The sequence below is a fragment of the Protopterus annectens genome, chromosome 9.part0 (assembly GCF_019279795.1).
Source record: "Protopterus annectens isolate FY-2018-M chromosome 9.part0, PAN1.0, whole genome shotgun sequence".
NCBI classification, from domain to species: domain Eukaryota; kingdom Metazoa; phylum Chordata; order Ceratodontiformes; family Protopteridae; genus Protopterus; species Protopterus annectens.
Window position 1 is genome coordinate 743,553,269 of NC_056743.1, and position 20,722 is coordinate 743,573,990.

The window sequence follows — 20,722 nt, forward strand, 5'->3', positions numbered from 1 at the left end:
GCCGATAACATAGTTACCTACCTATGAACCTATGACTGTGAGGAGGAAGGATAAGAGTCCAGGGCAATGGTCCTAGCAAAGTCTGTCGTAGACCTGAAGAAGGAATCTAGTTTGTAGTGCTTAATAAAGGTATGCAAAGAGGACCAAATTCCTGCTTCTAGAATACTTCTAGAATCCAACCCTTTCTAGAAAGCCATAGACGATGCCAAGGTCCCGATAGAGTGAGAACTGATCCTGCTTATCATGGGTGGGGGGATGGCAGAATGGTTAAGGTGTTTACCTTGCAGACATAAGGTGCAGGGTTTGATTTTCACATGGGGTAATTGGCTAGGCTTAAAATGGCCCGCAAGGGCAATTAGCCTAGTATTAATCTATGTACCTATGTACCTATATAGAATTAAATTGTTGTGATGGGTATAGCTAAAGATAATAGCTTGAGACAGCCATTTGGAAATGGTCTGCTTTGAAGCAGGTTGTCCTTTTTTTTTTTTTTTTTCCCAAACTTCACAAGAAGTGAATGACTAATCAGTGTTCCTAAAAAATCGTGTCATCTCAAGATAGTACCTGAATTGGCTGTGGACATACAAGGTATGGAGTATCCTTTGTCCCTTGTTTTTAGTTTCTGGCAAGAAAACAGGGAGATGTATAGATTGACTCAGGTAAACCTGGAATACTACTAGGCTTAAATGAAGGGTCTTTTCCCCAGGAAAACCCTGTTTCATGGAAAATTTAAAAAGTTGACCCACCTTAAGAGCTTAACTTAGATACTCTTCTTGCAGAGGTTAGAACAATCCGCAACACTGATGTTCATCGTGCATACAGCTGCAGTCATAACAGATGGGTTCTCCTGCCGTCAGGCGGGTCCTCGGTCGGCCACATTCCAAAGTCTAGGTCCGGCGTTGGTTGTCGTCGCTTCTTCCCTGACGTCAGTGCGACAGGGGTATAAAAGAACCAGCCGACGCCATGTTCTTCAGTCTTTCTTGCCGCGCGGTGCCCGAAGCAGAAGCAGTTCGCAAGTGCCGGTCAGCCAGCTCCTGAGATTACGAAAAATTTGGAAAACCGAAGTCTTCTTAAAAGCCAAGTACCCCATTGGGGAAACTTTTCTTGCCTCAGACCGATGTCAGACAAAGTTAATAATTGTATTTCTTGTGGGAAGCAAATACCGCATAAGGATTTCCATTCCCTCTGTATACCTTGTTTAGGCCCAGACCACGACGTCTCAGTCTGTCACTGTTGTGCTACATTCAACAAACGCACTATTAAGCGTCGGGCGGAGTTTGTCCAGCATTTTTTTGGGAAAGCATTTAACTATACCATGTCGTCGGATACTCCGACAACGGTTTTGTCTAAAAAACACAAAGACAAGGACCGGCACTCGAGGTCCGCGGCCTCTACCGACACCACGCCAAAGCCAACTACACATGGTCCGGTTCTCAGTGAGGTGCCTACGCAGCCCCTGACTACCGACGACACATCTTTGGCGGTGTCTCCTGTACCCGAGGTCGCAGGCTCCTCGGCCCACACCCCGACTACAGATACCAAAGCCACTCTTAGCGTTGAAACACAGAATGTGGACAGGTCCACCTCCACTCAAGGTGTCTTCAGACCTTCCTCTTCTTTCTCCATCAAGGCTTTCACCAAGTCTAAAGCAACCATGCACCCTAAAAGACCAGTTACACAGGGCCCATCTCCAGGCCCCATGCCTAAGAGACAGATGCTTAAAATGGCTGAGGATTTAATTACTCTAATCAGAGGTTCTCAGCCACCTCCGGACAAAAGGCCCAGAGTGGAGGAAGATTCCCCCCTCCTCTGATCAGGGCTCCATTATTTCAGAACACACTGATGATCAGGAACAGGCTTACTCCCCTTTTGAAGACTCTGATGCAGAGGAGTCTATTCCTTCTGTATTCCCCCCCTGAGGATTTCTCATTTGGGGAAACTTTGCATACCTTAAGGGAACACTTCCACTGGGAAGGCCAGGAATATTCAGATTCCAAGAAAAGGCTCAGGGAATTTCTTTTGTTACCCCAGCACAGGCCTCTGGCTATACCTCCTGTCTTGGACATCCTAGATGATGTTTACTCTGAGGCCTGCCTTAACCCGGACTCTCTACCTCCAGCTCCAGTTAAGCCTGACAGGTACTACAGGGTTCCTGACTCACACCAATTTCTTTACAAAAGCCTTGCTGCTGACCTAGAAACCATCTCACAGGGACCCAAGGGAGTTAAGGCTTCCATAGCCAAAAATTCATTGTCTTCCGAGAGAGATTCCAGATCCTTAGAAAGTTGTGGGGGGGGGGGAGGTATATACCTCAGCTACCTTAACCATGAGGGCCTTAAACTGTCAGTTTCATATGCTAAAATACCGACAGTTTCTGTTATCTCAATTGAAAAGTAAAATGTCACAACCTGAACAACCAGACTTGAAGGAGTTGCAGGATTTGATGCATAGTGCAGAACAAGTGGGTAAACATACCTTACAATGTGGTTTTGATGCTCTAGAGGCCTCATGTAGAGCTGCTGTTACAGGCTCAGTCATACGCAGGCATGCTTGGCTCAAGGAACAAACCTTGCCTGATCATGTCAAAGCTAAATTACTAGACGCCCCTCTTCAAAAGGATGTACTATTTGGGGCAAATGCTGAAGAAGTATTATGAAAAATGGAGGAAAAAGCTAAATCAATGCAAACTGTGAAAGAATTTCTGCAGGTTCAACCACCATGTTTTAGTAGAAATTGGCCTTCCAAAAACTGGTCCTTTCCTGCCACGGACAGACCCCAAAGAGGCAGATACAGGCGCCCGAGGGGCAGAGGACAACCACAAGGATCGTACAGAGGCAGACAATGGCAAGCTCCTACACAAAGAGGTGGTGAGGACAACTCACAATCTTTCAGAAAGCAAACCCAATGACTTCCCCTTTGCAGGCCAACCAGGTCTCAAATGGCAGCCCCCTTAGGAGGAAAGCTGGCACTATTCTCAAAAAATTGGCATGTTGTCACAAAGGACAAATGGATCCTGGACATTATAAACAGAGGCTACAAATTCCACTTTCATACCCTTCCAAAAATGAGAGGCATGCCAAAACTGCCACACAATCAAAGGGCAGAGGCACAAAAGCAAATTTCAGATCTTATAAACATGAAAGCTATTCAAGAGGTACCTACACACGAACAAGGTCAAGGTTTTTATTCCAGGCTATTTCTGGTGCCAAGGAAGGGAAAAGATTGGAGACCTATTTTGGATCTTTCCATCTTAAACACATTCCTACTTGTACCAAAATTCAAGATGCTCACTCTACAGCAACTTCTTCCCATGCTGGGCAAGGAGTCTTGGCTGGTAACATTGGACCTCAAGGAGGCATACCTGCATGTCCCAATCAGACAAAATTGCAGAAGATACCTCGGATTTCTTGCAGGTTCAACCCATTATCAATTCTCTGCATTGCCCTTTGGCTTATCTACTGCGCCCAGAGTATTCACGAAATGCCTGGCATCAGTAATTGCCTACTGCAGACTTCAAGGGATACAAATATACCCTTATTTGGACGACTGCCTGATCCAAGAGGACAACAAGCACATTCTTCTGAAACATCTGGCTTATGTAATAATGTTATTAAACTCTCTGGGATACACAGTCAACAAAGAGAAATCAAGGCTAATACCCTCTCGAAATATAATTTTCCTGGGTGCCAATTTGGACACAAACACCCAGATGGCCTTCCTCACGCCAGAGAAGCAGGGGCAACTAATTCAATATTTCAAAACAGTGGCAAATTGCACCAGGCTGACTGCAAGGAAAATCCTGCAGGCTCTGTGATTCATGGCATCTTGCATCTTGCTAATCCCATGTGCAAAGCTGCATATGAGAAAACTACAATGGTACCTAAAAAACATATGGTCTCAACACAGCCACAGTTTGGAAACAATAATACCACTACTTCCATGTCTGCAAAAGGAATTTCTGTGGTGGGCTCAAGCATGTCAACCAAACACAGGTCTTCCATTCAGCAAGCCTCAAGCAAATCAAGTCATCACAACAGACGCCTCGGACTACGCCTGGGGGGCGCACATGACAGACCGGTGCATTCAGGGCAAGTGGTCCCAAAAAGAAAAGCACCTTCACATCAATCAAAAAGAAATGCTAGCAGTAATAAATGCTATTATATCTTTCAAGGACCTTCTACAACCAGGTCAACTATTGATAAGAACGGACAAGACCACAGTTATGTGGTACATAAACAAGCAGGGAGGAACACATTCCTATCCCCTATGCAGACTGGCCATATCACTTTGGAACATGGCCATGGACTTACAAATGGAACTACAAGCACAGTACTTGCCAGGCAAGGAAAACACGCTGGCAGACAACCTAAGCAGGAATATGACAGATCCACACAAATGGATGTTGCATCCAAAAGTTTTTACAGAAATAATCCAAGAATGGGGAAGGCCAGACATAGATCTCTTTGCCTCCCACAAAAATCATCAATTGACAAAATTCTGCTCGAGGACCTTCCACCCAAAGGCCTGGAGAGTGGATGCTCTCTCTTTCAGCTGGACATCAATGACAGTTTATGCCTTCCCACCTCTTCCTCTGCTGCCCAAAGTCCTATTGAAGAGCAGAGCAGACAAACCAAAGATGATCCTCATTGCTCCGGACTGGCCAAGGCAACACTGGTACCCACTCCTGAGGAGCCTGACTCATTCCCCTCCATGGACCCTGCCTCTAATGCCTCTTCTCTTGACTCAGCACAGCTTCAAAACTCTTCACAGTCAGCTAAAAACACTCAATCTAGCCGTATGGAAGATTCCTTAGCATCACAGCAGGCCCTACTCTCCAAGGAAGTGCAGGATGTCATTTTGGAGGCCAGAAGGCCATCAACTAGAAAAGCGTACTCCGCAAAATGGAAACGTTTTTGTGTCTGGAATGAGAAAAAGGGCCAGAACCCTGGAAAACTGAATTTACCTCAAATACTACAATATTTGGCTGAACTACTAAGCAGTGGACTTTCGTTCTCCTCCATCAAAATCCATGCCTCAGCCATTTCTGCAGAGTACAACACTGATCCTCCTTTATTCTCTCACCCTCTTTTAAGACAGTTCCTCAGAGGGGCTAAGAATTTAAGACCTCCAAGGAAACAACCAATACCTGCTTGGGATCTAAATTTCATTCTGGAAAAACTGACTTTGCCTCTTTTTGAGCCAGCTGCTTCATCAGATTTGCAATATTTGTCCTGGAAAACAGCTTTCCTTCTGGCTATCACTTCAGCTCGTAGAGTTTCAGAACTACAGGCCCTCATGGCTGTCCAGCCTTTATCATCTTCCATCAGGACAGAGTTTCATTACGAACCAACCCTTCCTTTATGCCTAAAGTGGTATCCAGGGTAGCTTTAAATCAGGCCATATATTTACCTACTTTTTATCCCAATCCTCAAAACAAAGGGGAGAGATTACTACATTCCTTGGACATCCACAGGCAACTGCGTTATTATTTGGACAGAACAAAGCCTTTCAGAAAATCTGAACAGCTCTTTGTGGCCTATGCGGTAGGAGCTCCAGGAAAGCCAATTTCCAAGCAGACAATCTCAAAATGGATAGCCCACTGCATACGCTTTTGCTATTCCTTTCATGGCAAAACTGTTCCTACAGGCATTAGAACTCATTCCACTAGGGTCACAGCCACCTCTGCAGCCTTCCTCAGAGGAGTTCCTACCAAGGATATCTTGGAAGCAGCCACTTGGAGTTCTGTGCATACCTTCTCCAAACACTATAACCTACCATTATACTCCAAATCTAGAGCAGCCTTTGCCACTGCAGTCTTGCAGGGCATTTTGGCTCCTCCTAGTTCCACCTAGTGCCTACCACCCCTTTCTTAGCTTTGGGATTCTACCCATCTGTTATGACTGCAGCAGTATGCACGATGAACATAGTACAGTTTTGTACCTACCATAAATGTAGATGTTCGAGTGCTAATACAGCTGCAGTCCAGGTTTCTCTCCCTCCTTCCCCTCTAGGGGTATTCTTTTATGGTGTATTTGCTTGCAACTACTGTTTTTTTATTATATTGCATTGCATTACTTCATAATTTTATGTATTGCCTTCCTTCTGGGGGCACCTGACATCTGGGGCAAGAAAAACTGAAGAACATGGCGTCGGCTGGTTCTTTTATACCCCTGTCGCACTGACGTCAGGGAAGAAGTGACGACAACCGACGCCGGACCTAGACTTTGGAATTCAGCCGACCGAGGACCCGCCTGACGGCAGGAGAACCCATCTGTTATGACTGCAGCTGTATTAGCACTCGAACATCTACATTTAGGGTAGGTACAAAACTGTACTTTTTCCATGCTAAGAACTTCAGGTCAGCCTGATGAGCTGGTTTTAATGGAGCAAAAGCAAATTTTTCCAAGACAAAAGTTAACATTCCCAATGAGGAGACACCTGTTTTCTAAGAGACGTGGTATGCAACGCATCTTTCAACAGCATTTCCACATGAAATTACTTTGAAAGGGGGAAATGAGTGGGCAGACATGCTGAACTGGCCAACAAATGAACCCTGATGGTGAAGTAAGACAGGTCAGAGGATAGCAACTCTCACTAGTAATGTAGAACCAGAGAAACATTAGTCCTGAAACAGTGTCTGCACCTCTCTTGGCACCATCTAGAAATTTGTTCCATTTACTAATGTATGATTTTCTAGTAGCAGGTTTTCTTGCCTCCTTTAATAACTGCTGTATTGCTTCAGAAAAATGGTGCCTAAAAGGTATTAAGGCTCTATAACCCAGCCTGTTGGTTGTAGTTCTTTGGGGTCAGGGTGTATTGGATGTCCATTGTCCTGTGTGAGTTGGCCCCGTTTTTGTGGAAGCCTGTAGTAATTTCCCTTGGCCATTTCCAAAAGAAGCTTTAGAACCACTTTTGCTTGGGTCAAAAGGCAGTGACCACAATTATCTTTGAGGAGTCCTTCTGAATCTTCTAAATGATGCTGGATATTAGTGGAAAGGGTGGAAAAGAATACCAGAACACTTCTTTCCAAGGAAAAGTAAAAGTGCCTGTCTTCATGGCCTTTTTGCATGGAGTCCCAGAGCAGAATTCTGCTAACTGATTTTTGTGAGTGGAGGTGAAAATATCTAGTTGAAGTGTCCTCCACAGCTGGATCAGTTTCTGGAAGACCCCCTGATTCATTTTCCATTTGGTAGGATCTGTCTTGGTTCTGCTGAGCTGATCTGCTATGCAGTTTGGTTTTGACAGTATGCAATAGGCCTGTGGAGTAAAACTCTGCTGAAAAGCTATATCCTAGGCTACCATGGCTAATCTGCACACAGGGTAAGGTTTGGTTAAACCCCTGTTGGTATTTTCTGCAATGGTCCTGGGGACTAGAGATGGCTGAGAGAGTTTAGGGCATTTATTATAGCCATAATCTATTTTACATTTTTGTTTTGTCTTGTTTCTGTTCCAAACACCCTATACTTTTATCCTCATAGACTGTGTTCCCCAGTAAAGGTCTGAGGCACCTATTGTTACACTGTGCTGCAGCTGGAAAAGAAAATAGGAGACCTGGGTATTGATAACCTTGGTCTCTGTACCAAAATGTGTCCCTTTTTGCAAAGCACTAAACTGGAATTTGAAATGTTTGTGAGGTGTATATGTTGGGACCATACAGATTATAGAAACTGTTGACGTTTTCTCATGGAGTCTTGCCAGAGAAGTCATGAGAATTATAGATTTTACAAGACCCAGAATCCTGAGAAATTCCTAAGCTGAGACAACTGAGTGAAAAACTCAGGAATAGATCTAGGTACAGATCTACTTTTTCCTGTCGAGGAAAAGTGCTTTCAACTGAGGTTTCTAGGAGACACCGCAGGAAAACAATCTTGCGAGAGGGAGTCAAACAGTACTTTTGTATATCCTCTTGGAACCCCAGTCTGTATAGATCTTTCACCCAAGTGAGAGATTCCGGACACTTTGAAAAGTCTCTGCAAAGATAAGCAAATGCGAATACCTTGCAGTCTGCAGTGTACTGCTACAGGAGTGATAGACTTTGTGAGTACCACTGGAGTAGTAGATAGACCAAAGGATAATGCAGAGAACTGATATTGTCATCCAGGCACAAAAATCTATATAAAACATATAGAACCTGGAGCTATGTGAAATGTGATTATAAGCATCCTTTAAATCTGAGGTTGACAGAAAACTCAAATGGGGTATGAGAGGTAAAAACTTGTGAAAAGATAACATTTTGAATTTGAGCACAATCGCAAACGGGTTTAGAAAGAAAAGATTGAGAACTGGTCTCCATGAGTTATAATGAGGAACATCTTAAAGTGATTAGAATGTATTTCAAATATGCAAGTTATGTTCTTGGAAATGTACAGAGGTTACTTGAATGTTTTTCTACCTTTAGGTCTGAGAGTGATAATTATGCCTGCATTTATTCATGCAGCGGTGCATGGTGGCATTAGTGTTATATTCAGTCCTGTGTTTGACATGTGCCCATTTAGTATTACTGTTCACTTGGGTGTATAGTTCATAAGGAAGAGTCAAACATACAGGATTTTCTCAAATAGCTAATTTATGTAAAGGGAGCATTTGTTAATAAAACCATACTTGGACTATATTTGCTTTGTCTTAAAACTCGCTATACTGCGGGATTTCATTTTTTTTGTCCCCCACCGCCACCACTTCCTCATCTGTTGAGTATCTGTTGCCTATTTTTTATGATTATTTGTTCCCTCTGTTAGAAAAGACTGCATAGTAGAACCCCCAACCCGGTTATCACACTGTTGGGTTGGGCTTCTTTTGTACTGTATTTAAAATTTATTATCGTATCCTAGAACATTTGTCTCCATTTTCTCCTTTACTCTCGTCTGCTGACTTTTGGTCACTTGTTATTTCAGTGTGGCAACCAGGCTTCCCCCTAAAAACTAATAACTACCCCAAAGAAAAGAGAGCTAACCACTCACTGCTTCAGTCACTCTGAATGTTATTGGGCATATGCGTACATTTTATTTTTACTGAAACTTATATTTTTTTCTTAATTACAGATGTTAGAGATGCTGATGCTGTTCCAGTTGGACCAGAAGCACCAATAACCCATTTATCTCAGGATGATAAACCTATGAAGTGAGTATAAATTATGTTGTAATGTTTACTTTGTGTCTGCATGGGTGGATGTTTCTTGAACTTTTGAATTAGTCTCATGTTGTAGATGCTGTTGGTATTTTGCCACTGTAGCTTGAGAAGAAAAGAGAAAATCTTTATAGTAATGGACTGTGGCATAAAGGAAGGGAGTCATTTATTTGTAAAAAGATAGGGACAAGTAGACTCCACTTGTTTAGTCTCTGCTTCATAAATGAATGAGGGACAGTTATTAAAATTCATATACTATCATACTGCAGCACAAAATGTATGGATTGCAGGGCAACACCTTAACTGTGAAAGTCATGCTGCTACTGTCCAAAGGCAATGCTAACCTCACAGAATAATAAAGAAGTGTGGGGGAGGTGAGGAGGCATAGCTAATGCAGTGGGAAAATAGGATATCCCCCGCCGAGTGCGTGCACACAGCCTAATAAGCTGCATTTTAGTTTTGTATACATATAAAAATACTAATAAAACAAAACCACGTCCCAAAAACTGAACTCACAACTAAAAACTTTAATAAATTGAAAATAAGACACTCGGTTAAGCGCTTTTATCTCTTAAAGACATCATCTGAACCACAAGTGTTGTTTTAAGATCTGTTAAATAACAGCTGATATTTACACACCCCCAAATTTTATCCAATCAAATCATCTCACTGAAAATCTCAATGACTGTGCATCAATAAAACACTTAAGAACAAACCGTCCAACAAGTTTAAAGTAAAATAAACGTGGATTCAAAATAGCTTTTAATCCTGTTTGCCCTCCTTTTCAGTTCACTACTAATATCAAGTACTAGTACATTCCAGTAACTGTCCAGGGTTCAGGCACTTCAAGTTTTTGGTTTTGGAGCAAGTAAAATTGGATTTATTTCCTGGGGACTGGATGATTTTTTTATTACAGCAAGAAATGTTCTGGCAAATCCATTTTGACGCTACAATTTTCCCGTCTTAAACTAAAATATTTCTATTAGTAGTGAATTGAAAAGGAGGGCAAACAAGATTTACAGCTATTTTGAATCAATGTTTATTTTTATTTCAAAATTGTTGGAGGATTTGTTCTTAAAGTGTTTTATTGACGCACGGTCATTGAGATTTTCAGTGAGATGGTTTGATTAGTTGAAATTTGGGGGTGTGTAAATAGCTGTTTAAGAGAGCCTATAACAACACGTGTGGTTCTGATGATGTCTTTAAGAGACGAAAGCGCTTAACCAAGTGTTTTAATTTAGTATCTTATTTTCACTTTATTAAAGTTTTTAGTTGTGAGTTCAGTTTTTGGTGTTTTGGGATGTGGTTTTGTTTTATTAGTACTTTTAACGTCCGGTTCAGTGTTAAGTCCACTTTTTTGTTTTGTTGAGTTTTGTATACCTATTCATTTGGAATGTTGTAGATTCAAACTTGTATTTTTATATGTTAATGTTTGAATCACTGTGCACTGAATAAATCTATGTAGTACATCCTTAACGGAATTAACATGAGAAAGAAAATTGTTTTAAATCTCTTATATGTGTTGCTTAAGGGTTCAAATATATGGATATCAAGTCTAAGTTCATACTTATTAACTGTGTTTGTTTTTTATATTATTTTTAGTATTCTTAAAATGTTTTGTAATACTTTGTAGCTTTTCTCCCTGGGCCTTTGCTGAAAATGAGCTCCTACCCAGTTGGACTTTTCTAGTAATCAAATGTCAGTTAATAAATGTATACCAGAAAAGATTTGCTGTATTATGATATCTGGGTGACCTTTAAATCTTAACAGAGCTGAACTGGCCTTTGAGTAAAAAAAAAAAGCAAATGTGCTGCATGCACATTCCTTTATTCCTTGTGGAGTTACTAATTAGACAAGTAATATTGCTCAGCAGTTATATGTACTTCAATCTTTCTTCGTTCAGTCAGGCCGAAGCAGAAGCTACTGCTTACAAAATAGTCCGGCAATATGGCCTTGGAAAGTCCATTTTTCCTATTAAATTTTAGTCCTAGGGAGAACTGGACTTGTGAAGTCACCTCAGGAAAATTAGATTACTGTAATTCCATGAAGTTGATTACTGGTGGCTGAACCTGATACATGCCCAGAATGCAAAGGGTACTGATCTTCACTTGCTAAACTTAAGATATCAGTGGTATTATCTAAGATTGAAAACTGCTGTCCTGTATTTCTAGCTCCACTGTCTTTAACACAGTGAGATTTCATGTCACTTATTTGAATGTGTTCTCTAATAACCAGCGATTTTAGTGTTTCCTTGCTTAGATAGTTACCTCTTAATGAATCATTTTAAAAGAGTTTCACACAAGCCTGAAGTTAGGCCACCCTTTGCTGTTTAAGGGGCATATTAGTCTAGACTTGAGAAGATACTTCAGACAACTGTTTCAGTAGCTTCATCTCAATGTGACAGTATTCAACACTAATCAGGGGAAGAGCATGGCTTCTTCCTGTCAGGGCAAAGGTGTTGATCACTGGTTTGTTAGAACCTTGTGTTGTTTTACCACCAGAAAACCTGGTTTCAGTACTTATAGTCACAACCTGAGGTTTCAGGAGCCATGTTTGCCTTACAAAGCAATATAGTACAAGTGGATAAGATGTTGAATTGCAAAGTTTATCATTCGAGTTTGATTTGCAGTAATACATCTTTGCAGTTCTGACATCTGGCAGATCATTCAAAACACTTGAGTAATGTATTGTAATAGGCATTTCTAATTGTCAAAATAGATAAATAATAAATCATCAGATTCAGTTATACAGATGTGTGGGGGATTCAGCAGTATAGGAAAGCCAAATAACTATTCCTTCCTTTTCTTAAAACATGCTTGGATGGCTGTAGATCTGTCACTTGCAGGTCTTGCGTGTACCTGAGCACACTTTAGAGTAAACAGTGGTGTTAAGAGAACCAGTAGGCAGAGAGAGAGAAAGAGAAACAGGCAATAGTGTACCTGTCAATCTTATTGAGTTCTGAAGACTCTGGATCCGGGGAAGAAATTTGACTACATCTCTATCTGGTGTAACTTGCTTTGGAAGCAGTTAGTGTGATATTTGTCTTATACTTGTAGTCTGGCTGCTGCTGGCCTGTCTGAGATTTCCATAAAAGGGACTGTTTTACTGCAAGAGAATCCAGCAAACTCATTGGTTGTCCAGGTTTTCTACCAGGTGCCTTCCCATTGAGAGAAGCATCCATGTACATTTTTTTTTTTTTTTTTTTATAGAGTTTATGGATGAGTTTTAGGTGCCTGTTCTGCCAGCACATAGCCCAGCATCTGCTGCTTTTGATTTTAGGAAATTTGCAGAGGTACACGTGGTCATGTGGAAAGAGTCAGATTTCAGGTCGCCCTGCCTTCTGCTTTGGGAGAGGCTACACAGCAAAAAGAGGGAATCTCATCCTCCATTTTTTTTTTTCACTCAGACCTGGACAAAAAGATTTGATGTATTTGACATAGATGATCTCAGCTATGAGTTAAGTACCAGTACTGGAAAAAAAAATACCATCAGGCTCTGCTTCAGAGAGCATTTTTTCAGGTAAAATTTAAATTTTATGAGAGACATTTTAAATGGAGCTCCATAAAAGTTTCAGAGTTGCATAAGAGATATCTGGACTTCATGATCATAGAAGAGCTGATACCAGTGTCTGTCAGTATTTCCGGCTTTTAAAGATGTCTTAGAAACTGCATCTTTGGAACCTGACTCCCAACCTCCAACCCTGACAAAATAAAATAGGAGGTGGGCTCTGCAGAGAGAAAGATGTGTAAATACCTGTGCAGAATTAGTAGTAGTATCCCTGGATCCTGCAAGGGGATCCAGGCTGGCTGCAAGTGTTAACACTGTCTGTAGTGATAGTGCAGGATCATTTTGGGGAACTACAGTTTATAATGCCTCATCCCTATTAGTCTGTAGAAAATCAAAACTGGCATTAACACTTTCTGTAATGGTAAAGACAACAGACTATTTGACCATTTTGAGAATAATGATTGATTTTTATCTTATCCATGGCTTTTAGGGCTGCTAATTGCCAAGCATACAGTATAAAGTATCTTGGCAATATCTTCAAAGAGATAGAATATGTGGCTGAAGAATCCATGATGAGGCCCTGAGGGACCGGGTTTGTTGACTTGCTTATTTGATATTTAAGGTAGGAAATTTTGCCATTAAGTGTGGCTGTGAAGCACTAGATAACTGCTTTATAAGTACAGCAGCAACAGGCTTTGCTGATAATCCAGCCTCTACTATCTGATGTTAAGGGGCAGGTGTTAGCTACTGTCTTCGGTAAGAATTTGTTGTTTGGTTCCCCCTTCCCAGAAGGTAATCAAGAAACTGGAAGAGAAAGTAAAAACTTTGAAGTCAGTTGTGCAATCATTTCACCCCCTATCCAGAAATACATTAGGAAAACTACCCTGCTAAATAGCAGCTGTTTTACAGGAAAACAATCTAAGGTCAGCCACATTAGACAAAAAAGGCCTTTGAGAATTAACACATTTAGAAAGATGGCAAAATGGGTGCAGACTGCAGGATAAGGAAGAAAAGATAGGTCTCATTATTTACAAGATGGCATTAAACAGTACTGACTTCGTTTCCAGTGTGCTTCTACCTCTGCTGCATTCCTTGGGAGGGAGGCTTTCCTTTTTCAAAGCAAACTGGTTCAGGTGTGTGCTCAGAAGAGCATTCTTGTCCAATATCAAAGACTGAAACAGTACTAATATCATGAAATTTAATTGTACCCTGACTTAGGAATGTGGTCTATACCCATCGTGGTATTAGAAACCCAAAACACTTGTGGAAATTAAACTGACAGATATGCGGGTAAAAGATATTTCATATTGCTGTATAATAGAGGTTGAAGCATTTCCTGCCTTGATACACATGCCTGCTAATCTCCTAGATCAAGTAGACCCAACTCTTAGTGTATGGAGTTATTTAATACCTCTCCTTGTATGAGCATGGAAAAGGTTTTTATTTCAAGCTGTTAATAGTCCCACCCCCCCTAAAAAACTAACCATTAAATATGTATGCTAGATTTATCCAGGCTGAGAAATTTTCTGAAGTAACCAGTTTCAGGGTGCTGACCCTGCTGATGTTGCTTCCACTGCTTCAGCCAAAGGCAGTGTTGGGTCATCATAGAGCTGCAGGATGCATAACTGCACATCCCCAACCACAGAAAATATGTGAGGCTCATGACAGGGCATGGACTTTTGGGTCATCATCTGCACTGAGTGTTGTCACAAATTGTTGGCAGTATTGTTTATGTACCTCAGGACCAGAATATGTTCCTGTCTCCTGACCCAGATGATACTCATTTACCCAAACCTTAAATGATTGTTTGATTCAGCTCACCTCAAAAAAAGAAATTTAGCAGGTTCTTAAGTGCAGTGTGCAATTAACCATCCTAAGGTTTTTCTGTAAACTTCCCAAGCTGAATGCAGCACAAGGATCAATAAATATTTTCCTGGGACTGTGCATAGAATTGAGTAGACTGTTCTGGCCAAAGGTAAAGACCACTTGTTTAGGGCAGTTTGTATCTGATCTGAGCAGAGGACAGCCACATCTACTTAGACATTCCTGAGGACCCATGGCTACATGTCAGTTTCCATCCTAATGGTACCCTTGGCCAGGATGCACAAGAGGAAGATGTGACACCTCAGAAACCTGTGGAAACAACACTTTCATTCATATCACAAGCTGTTACCCTTGCTCCATGCTGTTAAGATGGGATTCAGCTGGTGGTCTCAATGTGTGCTGGACAACCATTGGATACACTTTATAACCCTGGTCAGTATGAAAAGCGCTGAGCACAAACACCACAGACCTAGGTTGAAACCCATACCACCCACCTGAAAATAAAGGAAATGTGGACTAACCCCTTGGCAAAGAAACATTTCCACTTTAAAGTGATAATGGACCTCAAAATATGCTATTTTTTAGGTAATCTGGCAACCAGCAACATTAAAGCTAATTACAGACAACACCATGGTAATATTGTAAATAAACGTAGGTACTCACTTTTCTCAGCTGTATAAAGCTGGCAGTCATAGTCTGGAAGATAGCCTTCCAGATGAGTTTTCGTGTCCAGGCTTCATACATCTCCTCACATCTAAAGGAAGTAACTTACAAGATGAGCTTGTCTACATCTACACATAACTGGAAACTGGACACCATTGTCTTTTAGTGCTTGAGCCAAAAGTGAATATCCCCTTTAACAGACCTCTTCACCTTGCCCTGTCGTGAACCTTGTATTTTTTCTGCTGAAGAAATTCTGCTCATATACTCTTACAAAGAGGCACATTCATTGAATTTGTTCTCCGTCCCTTGTATGGGGAATTTGTTGAATGCCTTTCCAACTATTTCTTTCATCCCCTTAGATTTACAAAAGGCAAGGCGGGACAAAGCCTATTTCATTCCTAACACATTCTCAGAGGCTTTATATACGTCTGCTCCAGATGTTGAAGAGGAACCTCTGCTGATTATATCCAACGGATTGAGGTGTATTCTGCAGACTTTAGTGAGGGAGGAGATCCCAACAAAGATCTAACCCTGCTAGGGTATTTCATGTGAATGTTCTGCAGAAAAAGAAACCAAAAACAATGCATCTTTCCCCTCCAGTTAAGGATCCCCAACATGAATGGCAGGATTTTACTCAGAGGTTGTTTAATGCTTTAATGGCTTTCATGTCTCATCATGGGGAGTCTGTGGCTGCCCCTCCCATGTCTTCCACTCTTCTTAAAAGACCTAGGGAACAAGATTTCTGTGTTGAACATCAGGACTCTTCAGAGGAGTCCTTAGCTTACTCTTCACAAATCCTTTCCCTCTTGGATTATGGCTCAGATGCAGGGATTTTTTTTGTCCAGATTCAACTTTGGAGGAACTCTCTTTTGGGGACACATTTACCTGTATGATGGAATTCTTTAAGTGGGATTGCTCTAAAGTTTGATATCCAGAAGAGGTGTTATAAGCTCCTTCTGATGGAGTGTCCCAAACCTTCTGCTTTTCCCTTGTTCTGGCTGCCCTCCTGAATGCCTTTCTCAGCAGCTTCTATGGCCCCTGATGCTCAACTCCCAGCTCCCAAGAAACCTGACAGATTTTACAAGATGCCTGATGGCTGTAGGTTTTTGTATAAATTCCCTTCTGCTGATCCTTCTGTACTGTCGGTCTCTATAGATAAACCCTCTTAAGCTTTTGCCCTCTATCAAGTTGCTTCCTTCATTCAAAGATAGTAGGGTCATGGACAGACTAGGCAAGAAGGATTACATTGTAGCTGTCTTATCTGTTTAGGGTCAGTAATTACCAGTCCAGTATAACTAGGTATGTTTTAGCTCTCCTTTCTCAGATTTCTCTGGTACTACTTGATCTCTGTGACTCTGAGGGGAAGGCTTCTGCCCTTTACTTATAGGGTTCCACCTGTCAAGTTGCCTGCCATTCTGTTGAGTGCAGTTATGATGCTGCTCATACTTTCTTCAGGGCTGCTGCATTTGGTTCTGTCATGAAGTGTTACTCATGGCTTCATCTTCAGGCTTTGCCTGATGACACTAAGGCCAAATTGTTGGATAATAAACATCTTTTTGGTACTGCTGCTGAACGTTTCAAGCCTCTTAAGGATAAGGGCAAGACCTTGCAGGAGTTGAATCATAAATTTGTTCTCCTGTTCCAAAGTTTCAAAGGAATTGCCCTTACAGATCTTTAGTTGACAGGCAGTCTTGCCGTCTGTCTAAGGGTAAAAAGAGTTCTAGACATATGCCTCCTGCTAAATTCTACTCATTCTAGACATATGCCTCCTGCTAAATTCTACTCATTCTAGACATATGCCTCCTGCTAAATTCTACTGTAACACCTACTTCCCAGAAACATGCCTTTCAGGATAAGCTAGGTTCTGTTTGACAATTGGTTTCCCCTTTCCCTCGGTTGAGTCACTTTATCCCTTCATCTTTCTGTTTCCCTTCCAGCCCGTTTGAGAATCGCAACAGACTCTTGAGTTCTGTCTGTTATCTGCCAGGGGTATTTCATGGTTTATAATCTCTTTCTTCCTATTTGGGCATCCCTCAACCTCCTCAGGAACCAGCTTAATGTTTTCCCCCCAGAGGTGCTTCATTCTCTTTTGGACCTGGGCACCATTCAAGCCATACCCCTGGCCCAGGTAGGGAGGGGTTTTTACTCCAGAATTTATTTGGTTTCCTGGAAGGAGGGCACTTTGAGACCAATTCTCGACCTTTCCCAAGTACAACATTAAGGAGATGAGAGCTCTGCTTCTAGCCCTTCAGGCATTTCATTTCCTATTTCATCCTGGGCCCCTCAAGATTTTCATAGACAACACCACTGTGATGTGATATGTTAACAAGCATAGGAGGACAAGATCTTATCTTCTTTGCAGACTAGCTCTTCAGGTCTGAGTTCTAGCTGTCTGGTATGAAGTGACTCTTCAGGCAGTTTACATTCCATTGGAGCACAATCTAGTGGCAGAGTCTTTGAGCAGATCCAGCACACAAGCTCACAAATGGATGCTTTGTAGAGATGTGTTCCTGAACATTGTTCATTGGTCAAGTATTCCTCCGATAGATCTTTTTGCCTTCCCAGTGAACAGATAACCTACTCTATTCTGTTCCAGAGTAGTCCTAAGTCCTTTGGCTTGGAAAGTAGATGCCCTGTCTTTTCCTTGGAAGAGGATTTTTCTGTACACCTTCCATCTCCTTCCTCTGCTTCCAAGGATCTTGCACAAGATCAGATAAGACTCCCCCAAAATCTTGCTGGTGACTCCCTTTTGGCCCAGACAGCATTGGTTTTCCCTTTTTTCTCACTTGGCCAGGGGCAATCACCACAAGTTACCTCACCTTGTGGACCTGCTCATAGTAGACAGAGGGGTCTCTTATCCATCCGCACTTGTCCACTCTTTAGCTGATGCTGTGGGGTAATTAATAGGGTTTTGATCCCTTTTAGGCACGTTTTTTCTGAGGATATGCTTCGGGCCTTACAGGAGGCCAAAAAAACCACTACCGGGAAATCATATTTGTCCAAATGGAAAATATTTTGTGTCTTTTTGCCTCTCTCAAAACCAAGATCCTTATCTGTGCAGGTTCCTGTGGTTCTCTCTTATTTGTGTGATCTGCTTCATGCTTGGTTTCGCATATTCTTCGGTTAAAGCTCACCTGTCAGCAGTTTCTATTTGCCTGCCCTTGGTTGCTCCTCTAGCCTTTAGATTTGAGGTCTATCAATTTCTTAAAAGCATTCTTCATATCAGACCTCTCAAGAAGCCAATTCCGCCTTCCTGGGACCTCAGTTTTGTTGAAAAATTGACTCAATCCTTTTGAGCCTGCTGCTTCAGCTTACTTGCAACATTGTACTTGAAAGACTGTTTTTCTTTTCAATTCGCTTCAACTAAGAGAGTGTCTGAATGTCAGGCTGTCATGGCTGTTACTCCATTTTTAGTTTTTCACAAAGACAGGATGTCTGTTAGTATTAACTAATCCTTCTTCTATGCCCAAGGTGGTCAGTTAGTTGTAGCTTAATCAGTCTGTTCCATCTCCACAGTTTGCTAGTGAGAAGGTTCTTCCCACCTTGGATTTTCATAGAAAGCTCAGATATTATTTAGATAAAACTAAGGATATTCACAAATCTGAGCTTTTTGTTTCTTTTCATCCTAGATGTTCTTCGTGCTTCACTGTTACAGTCATCACATTTGGGTTATCCCTGCCATGGTAGCCCTCGGCTGGCCCAAATACCAGAGGTTTAGTATTTCTGCGTCAGTTGCTGTCGCTTCTGGACTGATGTCAGGTCGTCAGTAGTATAAAGTAAGGCAGCTGACGCCATTACATCAGTCTTTCTTGCCAAGGAGCCAGAAGCAGAAGCAGTTTGCACGAGTGCCGGTCGGCTGCTACCGGAGTTTCATCTTCTGAATGAATTGAAGCTGAAGTCTTCTAAAAGATAAGTACCCCGTTGGGGATCCTTTTTTTCCTTGCTCTAACTGATGTCAGAAAAAGTTAACAGTTGTCTTGCCTGTAGAAAGCAAGTACCACACTGAGGCTTTCATTCTTTCTGCATCACTTGCTTAGGCCCAGACCACAACGTCCCTCGCTGTCGCTTTTGTGCTTTAATGCCAGAACTATACGTCATCGGGCCCTTATTGTAGCTAGATATTTTCGCTTGCAGTCCTCTAATTCCGATATGGCTTCTATAAGTCATCCAACAGCAGATCTTCCAAAAAACTTAAGGATAAAGACAGAGAAGTCTTGTTGACGAAAGCGGATAAATAAACTTGGATACGCTATTTTTTTGGAGGTTTCTTTTGCTGTTTCTACTTTGGTTTTTGAAATTTACTTGTTTTTGCACTTTTTTCGTTCATAAAGACAGAGACAGATCGCACAGGTCCAAACCTACCAACAACGCTTCCGTTAAGCTAGTTGTCAGATCTCCGGTCTTCAGTGAGGCGTTTTTGCAGCCTCTGACACCCACTTCTGTGGATTCGCAGGCCGCTACTGAGGCCCTTTCAGAGTCTGGTATGCCGCAAAACTCTTCTTCGACTAAGGAGCCTGCGGTTGTCTCACCCTCGGATGGGTCCGGAGCCGCTGAGCAGGTACCAGCTTCCGAGGAAGTACTTCGCACTTCCAATTCTCGTCACAAACCGAGGACTTCTTTCGCATCTACCGTTCTTTCAAAAATTACAGAGTTTCTATGACCCAGGGTGCGAACCACACCCAAGAAACCGATGACCCAATCTCGGGCACCTGCTTCCTTGCCTCCGTCTCAGATGCTTAAAATGGTGGAAGACCTTATCATGCTTATCAGGGGAAGCCAAGCTACCCTTTCCAAAAGGAAAAGAGATCTGTCACCAGTAGTTTTGTCTGAACAGGAGTCTGATGACTCTGATGCATCTGAATAGGAAGACATGCAACCCCTCTCTGCTTATGAGGATTCTGATGCAGAGGAATCCATTCCTTCAGCCTCTCCACCCAAGGGCTACTCCTTTGGAAAAACCCTTCATACCTTAAGGGAGCATTTCCAATGGGAATGTCAGGACTACCCTCAGTGTAAAAAGAGACTCTGAGAATTCTTGGATCTTCCACAGCACAGGACTCTGGCCATTCCCCCAGTCCTGGATGATGTTTTACTGGACTCCAGTTTGAGTCCTGACACCCTCCCTTTTGCACCCAGAAATACTGACAGGTATTAGAGTCCCTGACTCTCACAAATTTATTTTCAAACACCCTACTGCTGACCCTGAGGTAATTTCTCAAGGGCCCAATGGAATTAAAGCAACTTCTGCAAAGAATCCCACCCCCTCAGATAGGGATTCCCGAGCATTAGACAAATGGGGTAAAAAAAGTATACACCTCTGCTACTTTTGCTGTCAGAGCACTAAATTGCCAGTTCGATATGCAAAAATTTCAGCAACATACCATGGAATTCCTCAAACAAAAAGTGTCTTCCTTTCCTGCTTGTGCAGAATCTGAAGAGTTACAAGAGTTAATGCATTCTGCAAGTCAAGTGACTAAGCAGTCCTTACTCTGTAGTTTTGATACCCTAGAAGGTTCTTGCAGGGCAGCAGTCACTGGTTCTGTCCTTAGAAGATGTGCATGGCTTAAGGAACAGCCCTTGCCAGACCATGTTAAATCTAAATTAT

At 42.0% G+C, this 20,722-nt stretch overlaps 1 protein-coding gene across 1 annotated transcript in view; it reads left to right on the forward strand.

The window, feature by feature from the left end:
- LOC122811497 (NF-kappa-B-activating protein-like) overlaps positions 1-20,722 on the forward strand; it is a 561,457-nt gene that overhangs the window by 403,592 nt on the left and 137,143 nt on the right. Inside the window, 1 exon segment of the mRNA XM_044083373.1 lies at positions 9,039-9,117. Coding sequence (XP_043939308.1) covers positions 9,039-9,117 — 79 coding nt within the window.